We start from the raw sequence: 23073 nt of genomic DNA, 5'->3' as shown, positions 1-23073 counted from the left end.
ACAATATCTCTAGTTAGTGTGGGAGCTATTAAGAGTTTAAAATACTGCCATGATGGGGGGGAAATTATTGCCTTCTTTTATGTAGAAAGAAAATAAATACGTCTCCTAAGAGAACAGTCACTTTTCTTTTGACATGAACTGAGATGCCTGGAACTCTCTGCCAGGAGGCTGCTCGCTCAGTTTGTGCAGTACTGCAACAGATCAGAGGCCCCATACCTTCCGTTGAGTTCACTGTTCTATGAAATGGAGCATTGTGATTAAATTCTCCACTGGAATCTATATCTCCGAAAGCAAAACAAAGCGCAGCACATCTTTCCTACCTCTGCTTGGATTCTACGGGGAGGAGAAAAATCATGGCTAAAATCGATATCTGAGTGGTACAAGTAGGGGATATTTGGTTTATTTAAAATTCTCATTTCTCCTGAGATTTGTGAGGGGATTAATGTAGTAAATCAGACCTGGAAGGCTGAGGGTCTGAGCCCAGGAAAGGGATCTTGACAGATGCAAAGAATAATTGAAGTACAATGATACGCTTCATTTACCCCTTTTGAATTTCAGTTGTACATAGATCATTTTATTTATTTGTAATGGTTAAATTGCTTTCTTTCAAGTGGTGATTTTTATGAGGTTTATTTATTTATTTCTTTGTCGCTTCATTCTGTTTTCATGCCAGTTCACCTTCTTACAGCCCCCATGCATTTGAGACCCAAATGTCTGCAGATAAACAATTGTGGATCGTCCGACCCCCTGTATCATGTCTCCCCATATTTTCTTAACTCCCTTGTCTGTGTGGTTGTGAGGTTCTGAATCTTTCACTTAGAGAATGGTGGACTTCGTACATGATTTTTATATTTAAATATTTTATATTTACACTTAAATTTAAATTTTTATATGTAAATAGCACAGCTACTTTTATCCATTTCTGAAATGTGTGTGCTTCTGATACGTTTGAGATAGGCTGGATGTTGGAGTCTCGGAACTGTGCCCTGGAAGATGTTCACGGATTTGTTCTCATTGTAGGAACCTCAGTAACTTGGTGCTTTCTCTTCCCCTCTTGCCACCTTGATATTTTAATTCTCAGAAGTACTAGTTATGATCTTGGGTATAAATGAGAGTATAGCCACACTGGCTTTTTGTTTGTAGTGGGGCCACACTGGTGGTACTTAGGGCTTGTTCCTGGCTTTGCACTCATAGATCAGTCCTGGAGGTACTCAGGGGACCATTTGGGATACTGGGGATCGAACCCAGATCAGGAAGGCAAGTGCCTTACCCGCTGTACTAGTGCCCACTTCTGCCACATGTAAGGCACGCTCCCTCCCACTGTATTGACTCTGGCCAAACTGTGATTTTCATCTTCAATCTTCTGGGTTTTTATTGCTTTTTTTGGTGGGGGGAGGTGACATCTGGTGATGCACAGGGGTTACTCCTGGCTCTGCACTCAGCAATTACTCCTGGTGGTGCTCAGTGGATCATACAGGATGCAGGGAATCATACCCGCTGTACTATTGCTCCAGCCCCTTCAATCTTCTTGAAAGTGTCTTTCTTCCACCTTGGGCTTTCATCAGAGACTGATTTTAGAGGTCTTTCATCTTGGCTTCTCTTGGCCTGATGTGAAGAGGGAACCTGCTGTCTCATCTGAATGACTTTGTGTTACCACTGTTTCTCTTTACATTTATCTAAACCTTTGTATCTCTCTGCTGTGGTTTATTTAATAAATATTGATTGAGGAGTCTCTACATGTAAACATGAATTTGGCACTGGATTGCATTCTATTCAGGAGATAGTAAACTTGTATGCAGCATATATAGTGATCCTTGCTAAGAATAGAACAAAACCAGATAAAGGAGATTGGTGATGATTTTGTATGGGGTGTTGGCAAAGGTAGATTTTGAACAGAGACCTGAGGAAGTAGAGGGCACATTACATACGAATCTAAGGCAGGTCTAGCTTTTCACTCTCAGCTGATTTTGTTCCACCCTCTCTCATGCCCCTGGGGTATGTTTGTTCCTAGAGAGGTTGTTGGTTCGCAAGAGGTTGGGGAAGCAGCCATTTGTTTCTGGTCTTTCTGGTAGGTAGAGGTCAGGGATGCTGCTAGACATCCTACAGTGCACAAAATGCTGACTCTGACTAAGGAATCATCTGATCCCTAGTATCAGCACTGTAGAGGTTAGAAAATCCTGACTAGGGGAAAGGAGGAAAGAGAACAAGAGAGGAAATAACAACTATAAATGATGAAACAGCAATAAGGGAAGTCCTAAGATGGCGACTGACTGGCATGGCTTCCGCTTTTCTATCTATTTCTCCCAAGAGTGCTCAAGGAGATAATTACTCAGTCCCAGTGATGTTCAACCAGCCCTGATGGAGAGTTCAGTCAGCCCACTGGGTCAGTGCTGACTCAGCATAGCAGTGCTAAAGACCACCCAGGCTTCCTCAGTGGTGCTGGGGCCTCCGGGCCTATAGATAGTGGTGCTGTGTGGGGACATGAGGTGCTAAGGTCCATACTTGGGTTCTCATATACGCAAGGTATGCACTCTACCCCCTGAAATATTCCCCTGGTTTTAGGCTGGCAGGTTTGAGGGCAGCAGCCAAAGACAAGGAATTCTGGATTGCTAGAGAGGTAAGGGAGGGAGACGAGTGGCAGAAGAGAGCAGGGGCTGAGCAGAAGACAAAGTCCTGTAAAACTGTGTATAAAATTACAAGGACTCTGACTTTCATTTCAGTGAAATGGGAAGGTACTGAAAAACCCAAGTAGAAGAGCAACTTTCCTTGATATCCCTTTGACTGTCAAGTAAAACTGATCCCAGAGTAATGGCATAGGTATTAGTACTTGTAGCATGGTGATTGTGGTGATCCAGATGGAAGATAACCTTGCTGGTGTTGGGAAGAAGTGTGTTCCAAGTGTTTGATGCTGTCAGACTGGGATGTGTTTTGGAACACATCCAACACGAAATATGTAGAGTGAAGAAAAAGAAAGGAGTTTTGTTTATTTTATTTGTCCACATAACTGTAAGAAAGATTGGCATATGCTGAGAAAGCGGAGTGTGTAGGTTTGAGAATTAGGGAGTTTCAAAGGTTGTGTTTTGCTTACTTTGGGGCCATAACTGGAGGTGCTCGTGACTTACTCCTGGCTCTGTGTTTGTAGATCACACCTGGTGCGGTTCGGAAACCATATATGTTGTCAGAGATCAAAGGGAGTTTGATCTAATGCAAGGCTAGAACTTTAACCCACTGTAAATTTCTCCTGTTCTCTTAAGGGTTGCATTAAGTCTGCATGCTTATTCAGCATTCCCACAGATATATTTAAGTAGATGGGTATGTATATAGAATTATTAAATGTAAGGGAAAAATATTTCTGGAGCCAGAGATTTGAGAGTTCAAGCCTATAGATTTTATAGATTGCAGGATAGTCAGAGAAGGCTGAGGTCATGAGTAGGCACCTGTGATTACAGAGCATCAAGGAGAAAAATCCTCAGAAATGCTTCAAAGGGAGCAGTTGGGGAACCATGAGGAGTGTGACCTCTTTGGAACTGTTTTTCTCTAAACTGGTGCAGAGAAATTTGTGGTAGCTAGAGGAAGATGCAGGGCGGTAGTCAAAGGGTGGTGGGTCCAGGGTGGGTAGTGATGGTTGCTGGGTGGGAGTGATCTGTGCATTGGAGAAGCCACTGATACAGGTTCAGTATGAGAATGGCTGATACATAGCAAAGTGTTGTCTTTGGACCGATTATCACTTTAATTGGAGGGAAAGTCCAACAACAAAGGAAACATCTATCCATAAGTAAAATTAAGGTTCTGAAGAGGTGACAATATGTTTTTTTCAGCTTTATCCCTATCCCCATTTTATTTTATTTTGTTTTTTTTATTTTTATTAGTGACAATATTTTTTTGCAATAAGGTGGTCATAGAACCTTTCTTGAGGGAAGGCAAGGTTTGAACTTGGTTTTCAAGAAGTTATGTATTTCAGGGGCTTGAGCAATAGCACAGCGGGTAGGGCGTTTGCCTTGTAGGCCGACTCAGGTTCAATTCCCAGCATTCTGTATGGTTCCCTGAGCACCGCCAGGAGTGATTCCTGAGTGCCTGAACCAGGAGTAACTCCTGTGCATCACCGGGTGTGACCCAAAAAAAGCAAAAAAAAAAAAAAAAGAAGTTATGTATTTCAGGCAGTACAGTACGTTTATTAATTTGATAATGAGCTTTTCATCTGCCCTAAATTTACTTGTCCATCATATGTCAGGACTTCTACACACAATTTCAGGTACATAATTTGCTTTGTTTTTTGAGAAAAACATTAGCAATACCTAATATGATGTTTTGTTTCCCAAGATTAACTCTTTCTTTTTCTTGTCCTCCCAATTTCAGGAACAAACTCTAGCCCTTAGGAAAGAAGGGATTGGAGTTGTTTTGGATTCTGAGCTGCCTCATTTGATTGGCATTGATGATGACCTTCTTAGTACTGGAATCATCTTGTACCACTTGAAGGTAGGAACTGTTAAAGTGAAGCAAGCTAGTTTTGTCTCATTTTTCCCTTTAGATAGTAACATGATGTGTTATAATACTCTGTGTCTATGAACGAAGCTTTTTATTAAAGAGTATATAGTAAATCCTGAACGCTTTGGGCATTTTCAACAATTCATTGGGATATTGTGGTTTTACAAGTTCCCGTTTTTTATGGCTCCAGTGCTAAATGAACATCTCTTCCCTTTGCTTTCTGTTTTGTAGAATTAGTGAGAGGAGGTAAAGATAAAAAATGCAAAAAGGGGCAAGAGCAGTAGTACAATGGGGAGCATGTTTGGGTTTACAGCCAACTTGGATTTCTCCCTGGCAACTCATGTGGTCTTCTGAACCCCTAGCTCAATGCGCAGGAGTGAGCCTTGGGCTTTGAGGTAGGAATAAGCCCTGAGTATAACTTGGGGTGACTCCAAAATCAAACAAAAGGCAGAGATATTGAGGAAAAAAAGTTACAAGCAAATGGAACTGAGATTTGTTATATAGTTTCCCAGTCTCCTGGGATCATTACAATGTTGTGTCACCCATATATATTATCAGGTCTGTTCCTAAACAGGCTGTTTATGTCAAGAGAGCAAGATTTGAAAATCAGCATCTATGTTTGTCCTTGTAACCTTGACTGTAGTATCTTCTCTCTGAAACATGATGTCACTGAGAATGATATTGCATTTGTGCTTTGTGGGTTTCCATAAATTGCATCTTTAGACACATAAAACTCCTGGCTACCAAAGGAGGGACTGGCCAGAAAGGATGGAGGAAACATTATCGATATTACTGTCGTGGGCAAGTTCTCACTGCTGGCCATAGTTGGAGGCTCTCTGTGTCCAAGCAGTAGACCTCTGGGATGTTACTGTCATTCCCGACATAGTGTCTGTGTTGCTAATGGAGCTTGCTAAGACCTGTTCATAATATTGCTCAGCTCATTGGTCATCAGATTGTTTATGCCTAAATGAAAGTAGAGAAAGACACGTTCCTCTTGTTCTCACTAATAACTTTTTCTTGGTTTTTCTTCTCAGGAAGGTCAGACATACGTTGGTAGAGAAGATGCTTCAACAGAACAAGATATTGGTATGAGTATCAGTGATCAATAATTTTTTAAAAAGTTTCTTTGATGAATCACTTCTAATTTGACATTGAAATAGTTATTTTTAAAAGATGTTTCTTTCTTTTCTTTTCTTTCCTTTTCTTGGCCATACCCAGTGGTGCTCAGGGATTACCAAGATGGCAGGCCTTTAGGGACATTATGGGGTGCCGGGGATTAACCCTGGTTGGCCACATGCAAGGCAAATGTCATAATCATTGTGCTATCTTTCCAGTCCCCCAAAGACACTAATGTCAAGGGGCTGGAACTTTGGTTCAGTGGTAGAGTACTTGCATTTTATGTATGAAAGGCAAGTATTAGCTTTGATTCCTTCCCAAAAATAAGTAAATAAAAGGTAAGAAATATTTTAACTTTAGGCTAGGTTATTTTAGAGCTGGAAAAATGGTTTTAAAGGCTAGAGTACATATTTTGTATGCAAGAATCCTAGATTTGACCCCCAGTAACTCCAAATACCTCTCTTGGAATAACCCCTGAGAATAGTTTTGTGTAGCCCTCCCCCCAAAAAAATCACTTTTAAGTAAACATGTCAGTATATGTATTTCTGTAACTTTGAAGTCAAGTAAATAACACAGAAAAATTAATTTAAGTAATAAACTGGAACTGTGAATCCTTTCCCTCTACCCTACGTACAATGTCCTATAACATCTTTTAAGAGTGCATTTATTTAAATAACCCTACTTTTGTTGCAGTAGGATAATGAATGTTTGAAATATGCCAGTGGGCATGCATAAAGAATATAATGTTCTGTATTGGGAAAGATGTGAACATTTTCCTTTGCAAAGATGACTGTGGAATGTAGGCTACACACACACACACAAGCACGCATGCACACAGGCACACAGGCACACACAGTATGAAGGCAAGCATTCCTATAAGGTATACAGATTATCAGTGATTTCAAATCCCTGAATAGGTTGAGTCTAGCCAGGTTTTAAAAGCATGATATAGGAATTCCTGATGGTGGTGATTATGGGGGGGGGTGTTTTGTGTGTCTGCTTTTTGTGGGATCAGGATGGAGATTGGCCAGGGAATAATTATAATCTCAGCTGCTTTTAGAATTGCTATGATCGACTTACTTAGTCTTGCCAAGTATAAGCTATTAATCAAACCCAGCCTAGCATATTCTTACATGTCTTTACTGTATTTTATGAATCTGAAAAAGCTGAAAAGTCACCCGAAAAGTCATTCCCAGAAGCCCTTAGGGTCAGTTGTTTTTGAATGGAAGTGTATATCAGACCTCTTCTTCTAATCATTATGTTAGACTTCTGTTCTTTGGGGTTGTTATAAATTATGATGACTAGGAAGAACACACTTCCTTCCCCCCCCCCCCACACCCCCTTCAAAGAATACAGTAGTGCAAGTTTGGAGGATTATAGGAGTTATTTATCTGTACTTCTAAGAAACAGACTATTAACTGATTTAAAATTGTGTTGCTGTATTTATTCACATAGATGCTCATATCCATTCTGATCATTTATTAAGAGTAACTAATGATGGTCATATGAGATTAGGTCAACTTAGCTCTAAGAGGTTTGTGGGAACCCAGCTATCCTGAGCATGGGCACAGGTGGTGACTGTGTGCATACCTTTTTTGGGCGGCTTTTGGAAGGTTTTATGGAGCACCTTTGCTTCTGCTTCCAAAATGCAGAACCTTTAAGTATGGAGGTCACAGTGAGTTCTTGACCTATGAAGCCCTTTATATTTTTCCTTTTTGTTGTGAATTTCGAATGTCTAGTAGAGGAAAACTTTTCAGAGTGAATCAGTGATTTACAGCAATGACTGGTTACACAGCTATTTTATTTTTCCCTCTGAAGACAAAATAAATGAACATGATATGAACTCTTTCCCTAATTCGGGTGCTGTTCGTACTCTGAGTTACATCCAAGGAATATATCAGTTCTATCAGTTGATGCCCTAATTGCTTTATGATTTGTCTCACTGACTCCAGTATTTTTTTCTTTATCATACTTTGGCTTACTGGTTGGTGATGCCATGAACTCCAAAGAGCAATTTTCTCACTAAACAGATACATGTTCATTTCACAACAGAGACATGGAAAAGGAAGAGGAGTGAAGATGGGGATCAGTGTAGGAGATGCCTAAGAAAACATTTTCTTTGTTTTTACAATTTAGTTCTTCATGGTTTGGACTTGGAGAGTGAGCACTGCATCTTCGAGAATGCGGGGGGCACTGTGACTCTGATCCCCTTGAGTGGGTCTCAGTGCTCTGTGAATGGTGTTCAGATCACGGAGGCCACACACCTAAATCAAGGTATCTGGTTTTTTGTTTTCAGAATACTTTGTGTATATTGTTGCTATAAAACCAGAATTGTTACAACATGTCCACTTTACAATTAAGTGTCCTATTGTGTTCTGCTTCATTTTGCTTTTTTAAATTCTGTTTTGCTGAGGGACTTCTACATAATATTATTTTGTTTAATTAAACATGACCATATAAATAGTCATCTTAACTATTATTGCTGTTAGGGAAATAAGGTATTAAGGATTTTTATTTTTTAGATTAAAATGTACTCTTTGAATGCAAATCTTAACATTGGGGCTTCTTTTAACATTTTATTCCTGTATTATTAAGAATTTTTATAATAATATGCACATAATTAGAATAATGTAATATATAACATAAGTTTTTTCCTCTTGAAATAATTTTAATATTCCTAGAAATTTGCAAGTATGATGTGAACAACCCAAATCAGAAATGGACACTAATGAATTCCTGCCATCTAATTCTTAGACTCCCTTTAAGATTTTTTCCATTTGTCCCAACATATGAATCCACTCTTTAGTCAGCCATTATGTCTTATGTTTATATGTCATATCTCTAGTTTTTTAGTCTAGAATACATCTTCAATTTTTCCTTGGTTTTTATGAGTTTGGAGTTTTGAAAACTTCAGGTAGATATTATAGAATGTTCTCAAGTATCTAGGAATTATTTAATGCTTTTGTCTGATTAGACAAGTAATTAGCCTTTTGGATGGAATAGTAGAGAAATAATGCTGTATTTTCTCATGTTTGTCATACAGTTCCTACTTGTTCCATCTCAGGTGATGTTCACTCAGATCAGTTGATTAAAATTGAACTTGTCAGGAATCTTCATTGCAAAGTTACTCCCTTTTCCATTTCTGTTCTTTCTTATTCTTTTTTTAATTATAAGGTTATTGAGGTGTTTTGAGAGTTATGTGTTAAAATTAAAAAATATATTTTTAGTTTAATGAACTTTTAATTGTTGAATAATATTTTTATTTATTACAACAGTTGGCCAAGTTGGCTGTGTGCAAGGCAAATGCCCTACCGCTGTGCTATCGCTCCAGCCCGCACAGCAAAGCCTGGCAAGCTGCCCGTGATGTATTGAATATGCCAAACACAGTAACAACAAGTCTCACAATGGAGACTTTACTGGGCCCGCTCGAGCAAATTGATGAACAAAGGGAGGACAGTGATATACAACAGTTACAAAGAGAATTCAAGGAATATCCATATGTTTTATACTCTGGGGACTATTATGAACATTTTATATGTCTGTGGTACAATAAATATTCTTAAACATTGTTAAATTTTATTTATATGTTGCAGGGGGGTGCCTAAGTGGTACTTGAGAGCCTTCAGAGCCACAACCAGTGGTGCCTGGGACCCTCAGGGCTGTCCCTGTGCTAACTTGGGGCAGGGAAGCCTGTGATGCTGGGATCCAACTCACCTTGCATGTGCTCTAGTTCCTCTGTGATTTGTCTCACTGCCTCCAGTATATTTTTCTTTATTATACTTTGACTCACTGGTTTCAGAACACACTGCTATTTTTGGTGTGTGATTTAATGATTATTCTGATGATTACCAGATGGCAGTGTTTTCCCTTCAGTGTTTATTTGTTGACTTGTACTATAAGAATTAACTTTTATTCATGCAATTTTTTTAAAATTAATTTTAAAATCTAAGTTAACTATCACATCACTTGCTGTTTAGTAAGTTTTAGTCTATTTCTATCATTTGAGGCCTAAGTTGTCACAAATTTGGCAAGTGGGAGTGCCTTCAGTCAAATTCCTTTTTCTTTCGTCCTCCCTCCCTCCCTCCCTCCCTCCCTCCCTCCCTCCCTCCCTCCCTTCCTTCCTTCCTTCCTTCCTTCCTTCCTTTTTCCTCCAGTATCTGTAAGCATTTCCTTACGTTGTGACACAGAAAGATATGCTAGGCTCATCTTATACTTTACCTGCAATCTACCCATTCTCCAAGGAACTCTTGTCTCTTAGTGGAGAATGAGAGTTAGAAACCAAGATACTGGCATTAGGTGTGCTCATTGCTATTACACTGTCACAGGTCCAGGCCCTGTCAGACAACAGATTTAGGGAAAATATGTGTGTATATATAGCATTTACAGCTGTATTTCGGCTGGAGCGATAGCACAGCGGGTGGGGCGTTCGCCTTACACGTGGCCAACATGGCCGACCCGAGTTCAATTCCTCCGCCCCTCTCGGAGAGCCCGGCAAGCTACCGAGAGTATTGGATATGCCAGACACAGTAACAACAAAGTCTCCAATGGAGACGTTACTGGGCCCGCTTGAGCAAATCGACGATCAACGGGAGGGCCTTTACCTTTACCTTTTACAGCTGTATTTCTGTATCTCTTTATAGTGAATTGTCTATACTACCTTCCAGACTGACAGCCAGAAGTTCACATAATATCTTTAATTCCAGTCCAACGCATTAGGATCATTCTGCTTTTCTCCCTTATTTTTAGCTCTTTTATTGGGGGGTGGGGTACTGAATATTGTTTTTCTTCTTTTTTTTTTTTTATCATTGTTGAGGGGATTACATATAGCAGCATTCCAGGAGCCATGTATTACTTGGACTCAAACCCTACTTGCCTTATAGAATGTACTCTACTGCTTGATCCATGTCCCTCAATTCCCATGTCATTTATTTTTCTTATGGTAAGAAACCTGGCATCCACTATGTGAGCAATATTATAGTTTTTATGCTCCCTTATTATTCAGGGGACCCTTCTCTTTCTGCACAGGTGATGACACTCCATGTTGGACCATCAGCCAACACTCTTTTGCAGAAACCTTCTTCACCTGCTTATATGCCTACTTTGCTCAGCTCTGCTGATTGGCCTTTGTACTGATCTATACAAAGAAGGAAGAAGAGAAAGAAGTTGACTTTCTTATTCTAAAGTCAGTTGTAGGGTACCTATCACAGGAAAAAAAAAGATTTGTTAGATCAGGGTGGTCACAGTTTTATAGTAAGTACAGACTCCAGCAGTGAGATCAAAGAAGGTGGGTGACCTTGGATGAATGAATGTTCATTAGGATGAATCCATTCATGTAGTGGCAAAGATGTATTACTGGCCTTGCTATGCTGGGATTACATGGGCCACCTGCGGTGCTCAGAGCCCTTTAGGACAAACTTAGCAGTGCTGTGGATCTCTAGTGTTGCACCTGGCGATACTCAGGGAGTATGTGGTACTGGAGATCAAATTGGGCCAACTGCATGCAAGGTATTTGCCCTAAACCCTGTACTATATTACTGGTTCTGATTATTGCCTATGTTTAAATAGAAATCTTGGAATCATTTTATGCTAAAATATTCTCTCAGAAGTTAGACTCTAATTTTATTTAATTTGTTCACATTCAAAAAATATATTTCCATCTGGAACATTTATCTATTCAGTATGCCTCATTTTGAATTTGAATCCATTGCAATAAAATTTGAAGGTTTTCAATAGATATTTTTGCCAAGCTTTGTTGATTCATGTACACAAAGTTCTAAATATGGCTGTATATATTAACTACCCCAAACAGGGAGGAAGAAGCGTTGGGTTCTGTAATAATCCATTTTGATGACAGTGTCACTTTTACCCCCAACACAAAGAGCCTGCAAAGATATGAATTTGGAGATATATGGAGAGAGGGAAACTTAAAGGAATTTGCTGAACAGAGTCAAGGTCTGTTAAATCTTATGCATTGTTCTTTCAGATAAAATGAAGCCTGGTGTGCATGTGAAGCCACACACTGAAGTTGGAGAACTTAACCTTCTCTAGCTTAACTTTAATGTGGGCACATTATTTAGCATAAGTAGTGTTTGAGTCACAAATAGCCCATAGCCCACAAATATCAACATCAGCCGCTGGATACATCTGACTTTATTGCCTGGCAGTCAGACTGTTGCTTCTTTTAAATCCCCCCACCCCAACCCCCACTGGCTAGCTATGTACCTCTGGAGCTTACCATTACCAGTTCCCTGTTTGAAGGATGCCTAGGGGTTGAGTGGATCGCAGTAACCATAGTTCCTGCCATGCTGTGGGCTAAGTAGACTCTTGTGGATTTGCCCGCAAGCACACTATTAATGTTTCTGTGAGAAAATCAAGTTTGAGTTCCAAACAGCCTTTCGATAAAGAAACTTTCCTATCATCTACTGTTTAATATGGAAAATGCATCAATCAGTATTTAATTATGCAGCTAGCTTTCTACTTTGAGCTCCCTGAATATTCTTCACTTATTTAATTTGAAGAAATTGCTTATTATTTCATTTTCATCAGCTTATAAGATGCAGTTATATCTCTTAATTCTTTTATGGATTGAGGATAGACAATAAAAATAAATGTATCTTCATATATTTTAGATCTTTTTTTTAATGAAGTAAAATATTTTGATTTAGGAAATTCCAGAAAGTGGAGAGAGACAGAAACAGGGTCTCCCATCAAGTAAAAAAGAGAAATTGTACACCCTGAGTTGGTATGCCAATGATTACAGAATGAATTTTACCTTTTTTTTTTGGTTAATGTCTACCAAACCTTTAAAGAGGAACTACTGCTAACTTTTTAAGGCTCTTCAATGAACTCAAAGAAACAGAAACACTCTCAAACAGTTGAGGCAAACATCATCTTGATACCAAAAACAGACAGAGACAGCACAAAAAAACTATGGGCCAATATCCCTGATGAACTTAGATGCAAAGATACTCAAACAATTACTAGCAAATAAATAGCAGCAACACATCACAAAATTATGTATCATAATCAAGTGAGATTCTGAGGATGCAATGATGGTTTAATATACACAAGTCCAAAGGCCTTTACTTTACTTTACCAGCATAATGGACATAGTTCGTGTTAATTCAAGGAAAAATAAAGATCATATGATTACATCAATAGATACAGAGAAAGCATTTGACAAGGTCCAACACCATTCATGATAAAACTCTCAATATACTTCAAGATACTATGATCACGAAGGTGGTTTTCCTAGGGTGAGGCTTATCTATTACACTTTGTGTGTGCTGACCCCTGCGATGTCCCCAAATGTAGGAAATTCAACTGTATAATTTGTGGTGGTGAGGGACTATGTTCACCCTATCCCTGAAGGGAAAAAAAAACTCTCAATAAAATTGTAATTAAATTAACTTTCCTCAACATTGTTAAAGCTGTTTCCCACAAGAGCACAGCAGACATACTCAGTGGTAAAAAACTTCCCTCTAAGGGAAGGTTCCCTCTAAGAACAGGCTCAAGACAGACTCAAGACATGGATGCCCACTTTCAGCACTGTTATTCTGGATAGTGTTGAACATCTTTGCCATAATAATTAGACAATAACAGTATATTAAGGGCATCCAGACAGGAAAATAAGAAGTCAAACTCTCCATATTTGCTGATATGATACTATTCTTAGAAAGCCCTAAAGATTACAAGAAAAAAAAGAAGAAGCTCTTAGAAACAATAGACAGTAGACTTGTGTAGTAAAGTGGCAGAATACAAATTCAACTTGTAAAGTCTGTGGCTTTTCTCTGTACAGATAATGTCATAGAAGAGAGGGAAATAAAAACAAAACAAAATATGGTAGGTTGAACTTTTCTTGTAAAGTTCTACCAGTGCTAATAGCTTGGATAGATAATTATTTTGTTATTGATTTTTTAAGAAAAGACTGTAAAACAAAACGAAGTATATGAACTTTCTTTAGACATAATATAAACTGGATAGTGTCTTGGATATTAACCCGTTATCAAATAATTGCTGAGCAAATATTTTCTCCTGGTCTTTTATTCTGGGCATCATTTGTTTCATGGTGCAGAAGCTTCTTAGTTTAATAGACTCCCATTTGTTTCTCTTTACTCTGTTTGCTTGGCTAGTGGTATTGAATCATTGAGGATATCTCTGGCTTCAAATATAAATTGTGAATTATATTTGAATATAATTATTTTTTCCTAAATATAATTTAGGAATTCAGGTCTGATAACCAAGTCCATTTTAATTTGACGTTTGGTGGATGGTATTATAAAGGTGCTTGAATTCATTGTTTTGCGCACGACTGACCACTGCTTTCCTAATACCATTTGTTGAGGAGGTTTTCTTTGTTGTGCCTCTTAAGTTTGACAATAGTAAGAGAGAAACTTCCCATCTTCTTTTTTCCTAGTATTTTTTTGGCTTTTCGGATGTGGAAGGCGTGTGTGTGTGTGTGTGGGGGGGGGGGGGGGTTATTGCTCCATAGAATTTGCAACATTATTTGATTTATGTCTTTGGAAAATGTCATTTTTTAAAAAACAGAAACAAAGGTAACCTTTCTTTTCTTTATACACATCACTTTAAGCCTGAAAAGTATCACCAAATGAAAAACATATATAGTCCTTGAGCAACTGAGACTCACAATTCTCTACTTAACCTATCTTTATTTTTAGCATTATTAAAATGAAAACTAGTACATTTGTCTTAAGTGTAAAATGATAGTGGTTACGAAAATACATAATAAAGTTAAATCACTATGAGTAGCACTGATAAAGACCTTAGAGTGTTAACCTCTGGAGAAAAAAGGTTTTCCATGAGATAGGGCAGAAAAGATTCTCAAATCGTTAGGATACTTTATCCTTTGCACCACACCTGGTAATTTTCAGGGTCACTTCTGGTTTGTTGTACAGAGTTGGCTCCCACCAGTGCTTTGCGGGATCATGCAATTGGGAATTGAACTTCCGACCAGTGTAGCTTGCACTCTGGTTCTCTGAGCATCTCACTAGCCCTTCCGGAGATTTTGTTTTTTGTTTGTTTTTTAAAAAAAACTAAAGCAAAAAAGTATATGAAACTTTAGGCATAATAAAAAAAAGAAATAGAATTAAATACTGCAATATATTACTAATATTTTATAATAGTCATTCTTTACCCATGAGACAATTTTTTGAGAGGAAGCTGAGACAAGGTTCTCCAGGGCTGTTCTTTGGAGGTTTAAGGCCCTGGCTGCAATTCTCAGCCTCCTGGCTAGACGTTCCATTCTAGTCCCGAGGTTGTGTTTCTGCTTTGGCCTGAGATGCCTGGGATTAAAGCCAGAGTAGTTGTGTAAAAGGTCTGTATCTACATCCTTGTACTCTCTCTCTCTGGTCTGATTAGACTTTTTTTAAGTTTAACTATTAAAACAGACAAGGCAGATGGGTATTAATCCAAGTCATAATGATTTGTCGAGTCATTGTGACTCAACATTTGACTACATTCCTAGCTCACCCAGTACAACCAATAGCCTCACATCTTTCCTTTCTAGTCATTACTACTTGGCATTTAAATATCTCTTTTCACTAGTAAATCATTATTCATTTAAAAATGTGTGGACCTCCTTGTTACAAAGCATTGTAGTAACTACCACTTCCTTATCTAACAATTTAACACTTACGAATATCAACTAATAAGAGATTTGTCCATATTTAGCAGATTATCACATTGCCAGATAAATATTTTACCTGTAGTAGTTAACTGTCTTCTTCCAGAGTGTATAAATAGTGACTCCCTGCTTTCACTTAAAGGAATGTTTTCATCTGGAAATATCTCTGAAATGAAAAACATTTTCTAGAGCTGTGAGAATTGAATATAATGACGTGTATAGTGTATGCTGTGTAAAGTTTGGCATATGAAGTTTCCTTTTTATTGATTTTTTTCCAGAAATAGTACAGGAGATATCATAGCACTGCATTTAACCATGCTCAAGTGGTATGTCCTTACTAGTTTTCCTCCCTCTTGTGATTCTATAGATAATTCCATTGAGCGATTCATGTATGATATCATACAAGGAGATGGTTGTTAGAAAAAAAGGACTAACATTGGAAGTTCAGTCCTTAACTCCAGAGTTCTTTAATATTTTGTGTAGATAGAAATTGACAGGAGTCTGAGAGGCTCAGGTGTTTATTGTGAACTTGTGTTCAAGGTAGACAGCCCAGAACCATGTATCTTAGCTCACTCTCCCTGGATGCCTGATGACGGATTTTAAATCCTCTCTCATGCATGAATACATGGAATTCAAAAACATCTGTCCAATTCAGAAGCTTCCTCGTCTATTGCCAAACAAAAGTTTCCCTCTGCTGTAGGCCCGGTGCATGGCCCATGGGTCTGTTCATACCTACTTGAGGTTTGCGGTGCTTGTTCCAGAGGACACCAGAGGCAGTGAGTGCTTGCACTAAGATGGCATAGTTAGTTACTCTTTACTGCCACCCAGGAAGGTTCTATAGTGGACAGGTGATAAAGGAATTTTTAGACACAGAATTTGGGATTTACCTTTTGCATTACTGAGAACAGGGATAGCAAAAAGGTAAGTCTATTTAGCTTGCCCTGAAGAATTTGTCAGTTGGGCACTGTTTGGCTTAGAAACACCATATGTCGGGAAAGGTGTTGAACTAACCTTGAGAATTTTTTTGTTTTAATTTATTGAATCACCGTGAGAACAGTCACAAAGCCTTTCAGTTCAAGTCTCAGTCGGTCATACAATGATCAAACACCCGTCCTTCACCAGTGCACATTTTCCACCACCAAGAAACCCAGTATACCCCCCTCCCACCCACCCTCTGCCTGTGTGGCAGATTTCCACTTTACTCTCTTTCTCTCTCTACGTTGATCACATTCAATATTATGACAAAAGACCCAACATTATTATTTGGAATTTTCCCCAACATTCAGACCTGCCAAAAAGACATCATTAGATAATTTGTTTTCTGTTGCTGATTATGAAGAGCATATGATGTCATGTGGCTACAATAGCGGCCATGCGTATTTAGATTTCTGATATTTTAGTAATAAACCTAGAGGGATTACTGCCAAAAGCCTCTGGGTTCCGAGATTGGTTTGTGTGCCTCTTGGATCATGGTCGTTCAGAAGCCAGAAGAGGCATTTGAGGGTGGCAGCCTGTAGCATTGTCATGGTGGGGAGCAGGGCCATTTCCACCCCCCCCCCCCCAATCCCACAAGGCTCCACGTGCCTCGTCAATGCAGTTTCATACCTGGCTATTCATTAGGCTCTAGAAGATGTAGGCCACCATGCCGCCGCCACCGTGGGAGACAAGTGGAGGGACAGACACCCTTCCCCTCCCAGGGCAGCATAACACCATAGTTAAATACACAGTCCAGATGCATTTCAATTGGGCATTATATTTTGCTCAGATTTTCCCACCACCATTCAAGCCTGTTTTTCAGGGACAAACGCTCAATCATTTACTTTCCATTGATCACTTTGCATATCAGGAAAGTGGCTGTGCGGTTCAGAAAATAGTCCTGGTACCTGCATACCGGAACCATGCTTGTAGAAGTTCATGATCTCGGGGATTCCATCTGGAGAAGGTGGGGAGACAGCACCTACCCCATCTGGGACCTCCTGGTGATATTGGCTCAGTATGGGACCCAGAAAATTCTCCGGGACTTGTGGAGCCCGCCAGCCAGTTTTCTTTGCTGCTGTGTGCTGTAAGATGGCGTTGGGGGCGGGTTGTGGGTGTGACTTCCAGAATCAGAGTTTGCCTGGGAACCAGGGCAGTCCCCATGCGGTTCTGAAAATAGTCCTGCTATCTGCATACCGGAGCCATGCTTGTAGAAGCTCATGGTTGCTGGGATTCCATCTGGAGGGTAAATTTTTTAAGTGAAATGAGGGGGACAAATTCTTTTTCTGGTCCTCATAGGCGGTAGGGCGTTTGCCTTGCACGCAGCCAACATGGCTGACCCGAGTTCGATTCCTCCGCCCCTCTCGGAGAGCCCGGCAAGCTACCGAGAGTATCTCGCCTGCATGGCAGAGCCTCCAAGCTCCCCGTGACGTATTCGATATGCCAGACACAGTAACAACAAAAGTCTCCAATGGAGATGTTGCTGGGCCCGCTCAAGCAAATCGATGAACAACGGGAGGGCCTTTACCTTTACCTTTTTACCATAGGCCTTGAATTGGCTTTGTAGTCTCAGCCTTAGATTTTCCTTTTTTACCACCCCAGCTACTTGATGTAAAATACTGCAATACTAAGCTGAGGAGCCAGAGAGATATTTCAGGGGTTAAGACACTCCCCGCTGGACACACGACCAACCTATGTTCGATATCCAATACCATATATGGTCTCTTGAGCACCACCACTGTGATGCCTGAGGAGAAAGCCCAGCTAGAGTAAACCCGGAGCATAGCCAGGTGTCACTCCCAAACCCAAACCAGACAAAAGCAAAAGTTACCAGAGTTACAGTTCTACTTACCTCAGCATTTGCTCTGTACTTGTTAGGTTTATTTTGTTCTTGGAATCCAATTATTATTTTTAATTTTTATTGTATACTATTTTAAAGCCTATAAAAGTTAAGGGCAATTAATTTTCCCACTCCTGTTGGTTGTCTTCTTACTGGTTTGTCTGATCCATTGAACTTTCATCACCTCTTAGAAGTTCTACAGAGCTGCATCTGAGGAATTTACACTTAGGTGCATTTGAATGTGTTATGCTTAGGTGCCAAAATGTATTTGCATTCTTTCAAGCACTTAGAGGACAGGTGATTGTCTGGGGAGTGAAACTCAGGTGTCTGATGAAATTTTTAACTACTGAAGATCTACTTTGAGTTCTTTAATGACAAATTGAAGAAGAATTTAAAGGAAATTAGAAAGGGAAATATATCTTTCAGTCATTTTCACCATAGTCTGTAGTGCACTTGAAGAGACCTTTAACATGCTAGAGAAAACCAGCAGATATCAATGTCTGCTCTGCACTTGACTCATTTGTGTTTGTCCATATGCTCTCATTGGATTTATTCCTTTAGTTTGAGTTCTACAGATCTGATATCAGTCACTTACACAGGATGATCCAGCAGACTATTCATAAAGACTAAATCCCAAACCAGTGATTATAAAAGTAGTCATTAGATCAGTTAACACCAGCATAACTTGGGAGCTTTTTGATATGAAAATTCTAAGGATCTGTCCTAACCCTACTGAATCAAAAAAATTCATGGGTGGATGAGACCCTGCAGACGTGTTTTTCTATAAATTCTATAAGTGATTTTACTGCTCAGTATAGTTTAGCATCAGGGGACTAATGCTAATCACACTGAAATTGGCTTCTTGCTGCTCTGACTTTGACATGAGTCAATTTGTCAATTTTTCTTGGATATTCTTCTGGTTGACCCATCCCATTTCTTATATGCGCTTTCTGACCCACTTTAAAGTTTTGTTTTTAGCTTCATACCCCCTGAGGTAATTTATTCTGCATCCTCAGTTAGGTTTCTTGAAGTTTAACCATTTGGGGTTTGCTGAGCTGCTTGAGTCTATAGTTTTAAGTCTTTCTCCAGATTTGGGAAGTTTTCAGTCATTATTTGTTTATATTTTTCCTGCACTGTGTTCCTTTTCCTCTCCTTCTGGGACTCTCAGTTACATAAATGCAGAATATATTAGTATTGTCCCATAGATCTCTGAGATTCTCTTGCCTCTTTACCTCTGAGATAATTATATGTTTTTTCCCCCTCTAGATAAATTGTAACTATATTGAAAATGGCTTAATGAATTTTAGAGCTAAGTTCTTTACTAGAAACCAGGAATCTGTCTAGTAAGGGGTAGTGGAAAAGTTGAGAATGTCCCTCCTCCTTATCTTTTTCTACAGGACAAGAGGACAGAAGTCTTTATCTGCAGCTGTATGCGAAGTGATCCTCAGGGAATCATTCCAGGAAGGAATATATTGATCACTCTGATAGTCACCAGAGAACCACCTTTCCTCCCAATATACTTCTGTCTTTTTTTTTCTGTTAAAAGCTGCTTCCTGTGACCATGCAGGCGAGATTTTGGGGAGGAAGGGTATTGAACATGAGTGGGCCATATTCGATCCTGCTAGCTGGTTGTCAGTAAGTCTCTTAGTTGTCTAATGAGGTATCTCTCAGCATCAGTCAAGAACTGGACTTTTTTTTTTAAAAAAAAAACCTTTTTAATTCATTTTTTATAAAATCACTGTGAGACAGGTTTTAGGTTTAAGTCTTGGTCATACAATAATCAGACACCCATCCCTTCACCAGTGCAAATTTTCCACCACCAAGAACCCCAGTATACCTCCCATCCCACCCCTCCCCCTGCCAGTGTGGCAGATGATTTCCACTTTACTCTCTCTCTACTTTGATTACATTCAATTTTTTGACAAAAGACCTACCATTATTATTTGGAATTTTCCCCCAACATTCAGACCTGCCAAGAAGGCACCATTAGATAATTTGTTTTCTATTGCTGATATGAAGAGCATATTAGATTTCTGATATTTTAATAATTAAGTCCGGAGGTATTTCTGCCAGAAGCTGCTGGGTATCCAGATTGGTTTGTGTGCTTCTGGGATCATGGTCATTCAGGAACCAGAGGAGCCATTCGTGGGCGGCAATTCAGGGTCTCTTTGGGGCGGGGAGAAGGGCCACTTCTAGCCCTCATCCCGTGAGGCCCTGTGTGTTTCCCCACTGCAGGCTCGTACCTCTCAGTCCATTAGGCTCTGAAAGATGGCAGTCACCATGCCACCAAGGGGAAGAAGGTGGAAGGGACAATGCCCTTCCCCTCCCCCAGCCCCCACCCCCCAGGTGGCACAGGGCCATAGCTTAATTTACATTCCAGAAGCATTTCTGCCAGAAACTGCTGTGTTCCGAGGTTGGTTTATGTGCCTCTGGGATCATGGCCATTCAGAAGCCAGGGGAGCCATTCATGGGTGGCAACTCGGAGTCTTGTCGGGGCCAGGAGAAGGAAAAAATAGACTTTTGTGGTTGCAACCTGCCCTCACGTTTACTTACTTGTCTCATTTCCATCCTGCTCTTGAGTCATAAAAAAAAATTCAGTGATTTTAAAAAAAAATCAGTGATTGTGCTATTCAGAGATTGTTACATATCTTTTGGGTTTTGCTTGAAACTTTTTACCTTTCAGGAGTTTTATTTCATGTTTTAGCATTTTTATAGTGACTTAATGTTTTATCAATTAAGTTTACCATCTCTGTAACCTCAACATTGACATCCATTGATCTGTTTTTCTCAATCATGAAATTGAGTTTTCCCAGTTTATAATATGGTCACTAATACTAGATTGTATGCTGAACACTTTGGGGGATGGTTTAGACATACCTTGCAGTGCCCTGGGGCTATTTCTGACTCTGTTTTCAGGGACTGATCGCTAGCCGTGCTGGAAGATATCATGCGGAAAGCCAGGGCTTTGAACTGGAATCAGTGGCATGAAAGGCTAATGCCTTACCTCCTGAGCTCCTGTACCATCTCTCTAGTTCTTACTGAACATATTTAGTATATATTTTGAGACTCTGGTTCTTGTCTAAACAGTATAGAAAGTATTGGTACTTCTCTTTTGATAATCCATCAACCTGCCTGGAATCAGACCATAAATAAAAATCATCCTTAGTCGGTTTAGTTCCAAGACCCTTCAGTTTTCAAAGCCATGTCAGTGCTTTTCCAGTCTGTCCCATTTGTCAGCTGCGAGTAGCAAACTGGGGCCTGAGCAGTGATCTTTATCTTGCTTCTGTTCTTAAGAAGTGCGTAGCTGAGGGTCAGATCCATCAGTGAATGTTTCCATGGGGTCATTTTTCAAACTTTTCACTCTAGGCAGTCTCCATGAAGAATGATGCAATGACTGTATTTTGGGAGAAGTGGGAAAAGAAGTGTGGAAGACCAACATTTATGAGTCTCAGCAAATTTGTAAGGTGCCAGAACCAGAGTTGTCGTACAAAATTTCCATGGAAAGTGCTCACCTTCAAGTAACATGGTACATAAGTAACATGGTACTTGTATACTGGATGGTGAAGGTCAGTGTAGCGTTTTGTAATCCAAAGAGAGATTTAGAGATGAGCCCTAATGAAAAGGGAATTGAGAAGAGAATATTAATTGCTTAGGCATATCGGAGACATTTTAAAGGAGCTAATTCATATGGATAATAGAATATTGATGGTTTAAAGTATTGTTGGGGGGAAACAAATAATCGAATGTTTTACAAAAAGAATAGCATTACTGGCGCTTACAAAGAATTTGAAGTAAATCAAATAATAATAGCTTTGCCAGTTAATGTAATAATATGATCATTCAGTATGTGACAGTTGCCAGTTTATTGTTAATTATCTTCAACTATCTTCTGATTATTTCATACACTTTCCCCATTTTTCTTAAGAAGGATCTGTTCACTGTACTTCTATTTTGTGTGTCTCCCCTGAAGAAAAAATTAGCTCCCACTCACTTTCAAACCCACCCCCTCCGACCCATATGTATCTCAAATGTTTGTTTGTTTGTTTGTGTGCTTGTTTGTTTTGAAAATTGGGACTGGAACTTTTTCAAAATTCCATGGTCAGAGCATGCACACAACTTGGAGAATAATTTTCAGTAGATTATTTGACTAGAAATATCTGTAGCAAAGATTGAAAATTGGTTTTCTTCTCCAGAGTTAGATTATAAATTTTTAATTGTTAGTTAATGAGGAGTAAATAGGAGTTCGGTTTATCTAAAAGATCTGCATTTGAATTATAAACATTGATGAGTCAGTAATAGGTTCTGTTTAGGTTTCTGGTGAAGTGTCATGCACACTTATAGATTTCACAATGCTGCCTAATAATGACATGATTTCATACTGCCTTGATGTCAAGTATCAGTCACTAATCTCTAAAGTCAGCCATCAACCCCAGATCATGTCCTGATTGAGTCCTTGAATATATACATGACATTTTCTTACCCCAAGCACCATTCGGATCTTAGTCTTTCCCATCTTGTTTGTCCAAAGCTACGTTTTGAGATATATAAATAGCACTATAATTCACATGACTTAAAGTCAATGTCACACATAAGACTCTAGAACATATTAATATCTTGAGTAGTTTCGTATTAAAGTTAGACTTCCTCTTTATTAGTCCCCCTCCCATGTTCAATTATCACAAGTCATTTTAATATCAATATTTTAAGACATTTTAAACCAGATGGAAAATTATCAGACATAATAAGTTTCCTTTTCCTTGATCAGGAAGTGAAATAATTTTTCCATTCTAACTTTCTTCTCTTGTTTAGTACCATTCCAGGAAAGTACATTCCTGAAAGTACATTCCTGAAAGTACATTCTAGAAAGTACATTCTAGACAGTACATTCTAGACAGAAGTTTGCTTTTTTGACTGCCTTATCTAAAATGAAAACCTCTTTTGCTTACTTAAGTTTCTTTATCTACTAGGGTTTGTATTAGCTGTGACCCAGAATCATATAATCTGTACATTGTCA

At 39.2% G+C, this 23073-nt stretch overlaps 1 protein-coding gene and 1 pseudogene across 1 annotated transcript in view; both read left to right on the top strand.

Annotated features, from left to right (window-relative positions):
• KIF16B (kinesin family member 16B) overlaps positions 1-23073 on the top strand; it is a 327590-nt gene that overhangs the window by 163400 nt on the left and 141117 nt on the right. The window contains exons 13-15 of the mRNA XM_056122148.1: positions 4357-4476; positions 5520-5571; positions 7738-7875. Coding sequence (XP_055978123.1) covers positions 4357-4476; positions 5520-5571; positions 7738-7875 — 310 coding nt within the window. The remainder of the gene's footprint in view (positions 1-4356; positions 4477-5519; positions 5572-7737; positions 7876-23073) is intronic.
• Positions 12817-12970, top strand: LOC130030913 (uncharacterized; annotated as a pseudogene).

Source organism: Sorex fumeus, unplaced genomic scaffold (genome assembly GCF_029834395.1).
Source record: "Sorex fumeus unplaced genomic scaffold, SorFum_2.1 ptg000044l, whole genome shotgun sequence".
NCBI classification, from domain to species: Eukaryota; Metazoa; Chordata; class Mammalia; order Eulipotyphla; family Soricidae; genus Sorex; species Sorex fumeus.
Note: the sequence above shows the minus strand (reverse complement) of the source record. Positions and strands in the feature narration are given on the sequence as shown.